Source organism: Akebia trifoliata, chromosome 4, assembly GCF_017979445.1.
Source record: "Akebia trifoliata isolate Shusen 1 chromosome 4, ASM1797944v1, whole genome shotgun sequence".
Lineage (NCBI taxonomy): Eukaryota > Viridiplantae > Streptophyta > Magnoliopsida > Ranunculales > Lardizabalaceae > Akebia > Akebia trifoliata.
In genome coordinates this window covers 27,149,936-27,155,037 of record NC_141378.1, presented here as the reverse complement: position 1 = coordinate 27,155,037, position 5,102 = coordinate 27,149,936, and the positions used below count along the sequence as shown (strand labels likewise).

Here is a 5,102-nt window from a genome sequence, read left to right as displayed (position 1 = left end):
ATGGGTTCAATCAACAACAACCTGACTCGATCCTTGGTTTCTCGATCTGGAACACCATGACCATCTCCATACTGGTACATGCATTGTGACGTCCTCACAGTATTGACTACAGCATTTATAAATGGCTGATGAAAGGGGAAGAAGAAGCAACACCATCATTGTTCATCTTTTTCATGTTTCACCTATTATGTGTTGTATGTGTTCACGAGCAACTTCCTCAGAATGCTAGCATCGTGCATATAGCACTGGATCGATTTTGGAACATCACCTCTTGCGAGCTCGGCCTATGGTTGTTGAAGTATAAACAATGGAATTTTTATATAAAATATAATAAAATCTTAAAAATATTATCATAAAAATGACATTACATGATATCGATAAAATCCTTACTTTTTTGCACTAAAAAATAATATGATTATCTTTTAAGGACATTCATGAAAATAAAATATAATTAATTGTATGTGATGGTTGCTAATGACCCATTGAACTCTCTTTTGTTAGCATATCCCTTGTTATAGTAGCATAGCGATGAGTCATGTCTTAATATACGTGAAATTATAGTCTCAAAAAAACACTTTGAGGCACAACTTCCAACGTACTGCTAAGATTAGAATGTATTACTCCACAGCTGAGTAACCTATGTTTTTCTTCCCATCCATCGTAGCCGTACATTGGATGTTTGCTAAAAACTTAGGTCGGGAAAAGCCATTAATGTAAAATAGAACACATACCGTTGAAGTTCCCATGTCATCAGCTAATCGAAAATTTATGGATGATGAATATATAAGACCTCTAAAGTTCTCTAAGAAATCCATAGCCTCCTTTGTTATCTTTTGCCCAACCGAAAAATAAGCTGGAGCTAGAAGGACGGGCATTGCTATTGAAATCAATGCATTGTTCAGATACTCCTCAAGCGTTGGTCTATATCCACTGTAGTACCATTTTGCCTCTTGCATGTATGCTTTGCATAAACCTGCCCACTAAAATGATAAATTACAACAAAAAAAAGCCACTATTAAATCAGGTTTCTTTGATTTTATAAAATAAAATATAAATATAATATCAATATCGGAGAATGAGAGGAATACATTGTATAAATTAACATGATTTAGTTTATAATTCTTGTTCTTACTTATTTTACATGTCGGGGCTAGTATAAATATCATAGTATATGATCCATCCTTCGAGTGGATGTTTGTAACTTGAAGACCATGCTCACAAAATTGTAATCCATTTTGACTTTATTAACCTCATGAAAAGTTGGGGAGTGGAGGCATCATCAGAGATTCCAATACTTCATTCATAAAGGTATTTTGTCATTTTCTCGATAACTTTATAAATAGGGTAAATTACAATTTCGTGAGCCTAATTTTACAAATTTTGATTACGGCTAACTGTCATTTTAAAATCTTAAAATGAGTCGTTGGGCCCACATTAATTATCACATTGACAATCCAAAAATTGTCTTCTAGATTTCATGAAAATATATATATCACAAAAAACTGTTTTTCGAGTTTGATCCAAGGTGTTGAAAATGGATGGCTATCAAGCATCCAAATTTAAAAATAAATTAAAAAAAAAAAAAAAAACTATTTTATAAGTTCATATAATTTTATCATCAAAACCCCATTCATCCGACCATGCTTTCGAAGGTCACAAGATGATCAGGTCAGAAGGTCTCTTTTTCTCACTATGGTAGGAGAGAGAATAGGCCATCATGGGTATGGCCCAAAGGGCATTATACTATCAGCACTCATTATATATATACCCCTTTATGTGCGGGAACGAATCAAGCTAGCAAACCGATCTAGGGAACCAAAGTGAATCAAGAAAAGAATTACCTCTACCTACCCCTTCGAATTGGGCTCTTTCTAGGATGGCAAACACCTGAATTCGAATTGAGCGAACAGACAAACAAAGTAATATAAATCTATTCTAATCCTAATCACAATCAATATCCCAATCTCCAACTTCTACATATCTGATTTGGTGTACATCATAGCATTCATTTTTATAGTCCAACATAGTGATTCAAATATTACTTTAGTCAACTTTGTGTAAAATTTTAGACTGGACTCATTTGGCCGAAATATATTCATATTGGACCTCACAAGCGTGGGTTCAAATAGGGAGTAAGTTTAAACCATATGAATGTAAATAGCTGTGTACATATTTGATCATCATCATCATCATACATATGACAATGATGATGATATATACCTTGGCCCCAATATTAATTACAGAAAACAAAAATAAAAGTTAACAAAAGAAAATGGATAGAACAAAATAACATGCAGCAATGAAATTAACAGGAGAAATATGTAATACCGTTTTCCTTATGTATGGTACGATGTTGCAAGATTGATCTTTAAGAACTTCATAAGCCATTTCATTCCCAGTGTTATAGATAGCTACAAAACATAGTTTCATGTAATCTGGAAGCTCTTCCACTGCATTAATGTCCCATCTGCAAAAAAAAATCGTCAAATTCCAACTATTTCAATTCACTATTATTAAATTTAGAAAAGTGGGTCAGGTAAGTTAATTTTATTCAAACCTAATTCTTAAATTTTTAGATAAATTTCAAAATCTATTTTATATAATAAGTCGTGATTTTCTCTGAAGCTCTTCTCATGTACGCCGCCTATTTGGCATATGTGAGGTACCCGCTCAGAAGGTGAGTTGTGTTAACCCACAACTCCCACATGAGTTGACTCGCTTAACGAGTCCTTTCCTCATTTGACTATATATATCATTCCATAACTAAATTGAGACCTCAAATCATGGGCGCACAAGGCACGAATCATGGGAGAGGATTGTCGTGGCAGAGAACGGTAATTGTTTGCTTACAAAATTTTCAGTTAAGAGTGCTCACATACTCTCCATTGTGTGTCTTGTACTCTCGTCATGCCTCACAAGGGTAGTTTTGTAAATTAGGGATGTCATTCAATACACGCGGCTCAAGTGATATCTGCGACTGAGGAAACGTCTATGACCCAACAAAACAAAAAAAAAAATTTGCTTATAAAAATGAAGGAAATGAAGGAAATTTTGGGCATGTGAAGGTTGAGAGATCCTATTTGTAGGGTTGTCAATGGATCAGATCAGGTTGATTTGGTACCGATCCATTAAGGATGAATCGGTGATACATGTGTCATGTGTTGTGTGCCAAATACCTAGGAGTAACTTAAGTAAGTTAACTTGAGATGTATAGTAATGGGATATGGGTTTGTACCCTCTCCTTGGATGTGAAATGTTTGTATTTAAATAGATGTCTTAATGAAATTACCAGATTATTAACTGATAAAATTCCTCTTGAAATTAGGAGGATACGGTTTCCTTCCAAGTGAACCAATTTCTTGTTCATTAAGTCAAAATAGGCAAAAGAGGGAATGCTTGTATCAATCGGATCCGGGATTTGTTCGGTAAGTATTGGATCAGACCCGGCCCTTATCTGATCGGATTTTATCAGAACTCAATATTAAGATCAGATCTGATCCATTAACAATTGCAACGGGTCAAACCTAATTTCATATACAAATCTAAATAAATCTCGTACATCTAAAATAAATATACAATATAATTTATATACTTTCTAACATATTATCCGATTAGGTCCTAATTGGATCGAGAAATGGTTGATCCAGATCCAATCCTGTAATATATTGGATCAAAACCTCATCGGATAGGATTCTTATTGGAATCCAAAACATCGATCCAGACCTGAAGTTATTAAACCGAAACATATGGAATTTCGGATCTGAACCAATCCATGGACTGTACTACCTATTTCTACATCAGTAAAAAAAAAAAGTCAGTCAAGTTCTAGGTTTTAAATTCCCACCTCTCAACTGCATCAGTAAATTGTTGAAGTTCATCCAAAAATCCATAGACATCATAAACATCATCAATTATTGTTATAAAAGCAAAGAGTTTTGTAATTTCTTGTCGGTTGTATCCATACTGGGGCTCAAACATTGCACCGACAGACCAGAAGAAACTCTCCATTAACCTATCCCTAGCAAAGCTCAATCTCTCTCCAAGGCCCAAGTTCCTCCACCACCTAAACTCCAAAGAAGAAGAACAAAAGATCTCATTATTTTAAGCAGAAGAAAAATAGGGAGAATCTTAATCATCAAAATATTCCAATACAATCTGAAACATTTAATGTTTCTTTCTAGTCATGTCTAAAACTAGAATGTCTCAAATGAAACATTTCCAAATTGTATGGAACTTTAAACCATGAATACGTATTCATTAATAAAATTGGCGCCTAGCTATCAAGATGCTTTACATAATAGAAGAACATAATTCCTTTAACTGAACCTAAATCTATTAGATCAGCTAATTCTAAAACTTCTAAATTTATGAGTTGAAGAATCATGGACTGCCCATTTTTTGTAAACCACTCTTGACGAGGTTAAAAGTTTCAGATTGAACTGATATTTGATGAGGATGATCTCCTCGTCATAAAGATCATCCTCACCAAAAATCACCTCAATCCAAAATTTTTAGCCCACATAGGACAAAGTATGTTGTAGATATATGAGTAGATATATGTGTACACGGATCCTGACCCATACGTACATATATATCTATATAAATATATATGTTCGGCACACTACTATTTACGCTATGTTTTGTCCTACATGGGTTAGAAGTTTTAGAATGGATTGATTTCTTGTGAGGATGATCTCTCTAGTGAGGAGATCATCCTCACCAAAAATCAGTCCATTCTGAAACTTCTAACCACATCAAAAATGGTTTACAAAAAATAGACGGTCTACGATTCTTCAACTTGTAAACATGAGGCTAGAAATTTCATAATGGGCTGATTTTTGATAAGGATGATCTCCTCACCATATAGATCATCCTCACCAAAGATCAGCTTATTCTAAAACTTCTAACCCATGTAATACAAAACATGTAGGGCAAAACGTAAGGCAAATAGTAAGGTGCCAAACATTTTCTATATATATAGGATCATGTTATTTTGACAAATCCTAGACAAAATTTTGTCTTATATGACAAAAAAGTTTTGGAATGGACTGATTTTTTGTGAGGATGATCTCTATTTATCGTCACAAAAAAATCAGCCAATT

At 34.0% G+C, this 5,102-nt stretch overlaps 1 protein-coding gene across 1 annotated transcript; it reads right to left on the bottom strand.

Moving 5' to 3' along the window:
* Positions 1-617: 617 nt before the first annotated feature.
* Positions 618-4,059, bottom strand: LOC147404631 ((-)-alpha-terpineol synthase-like). The gene is made up of 3 exons (XM_086437872.1): positions 3,845-4,059; positions 2,329-2,467; positions 618-980 (listed from the first exon to the last, which is right to left on the bottom strand). Exons 1-3 carry the CDS (start codon positions 4,006-4,008, stop codon positions 618-620), a joined length of 666 nt encoding a protein of 221 aa, XP_086293998.1. The 5' UTR covers positions 4,009-4,059.
* Positions 4,060-5,102: the final 1,043 nt, after the last annotated feature.

Excerpts from the sequence above, each read along its gene's own strand:
- LOC147404631 (XM_086437872.1), bottom strand. The coding sequence starts at position 4,008 with ATGGAGAGTTTCTTCTGGTCTGTCGGTGCAATGTTTGAGCCCCAGTAT. Across the intron at positions 2,468-3,844 it reads TTTACTGATGCAGTTGAGAG|ATGGGACATTAATGCAGTGG; the intron begins GTGGGAATTTAA and ends TTTTTTTTGCAG. Across the intron at positions 981-2,328 it reads TACCATACATAAGGAAAACG|TGGGCAGGTTTATGCAAAGC; the intron begins GTATTACATATT and ends TTATCATTTTAG.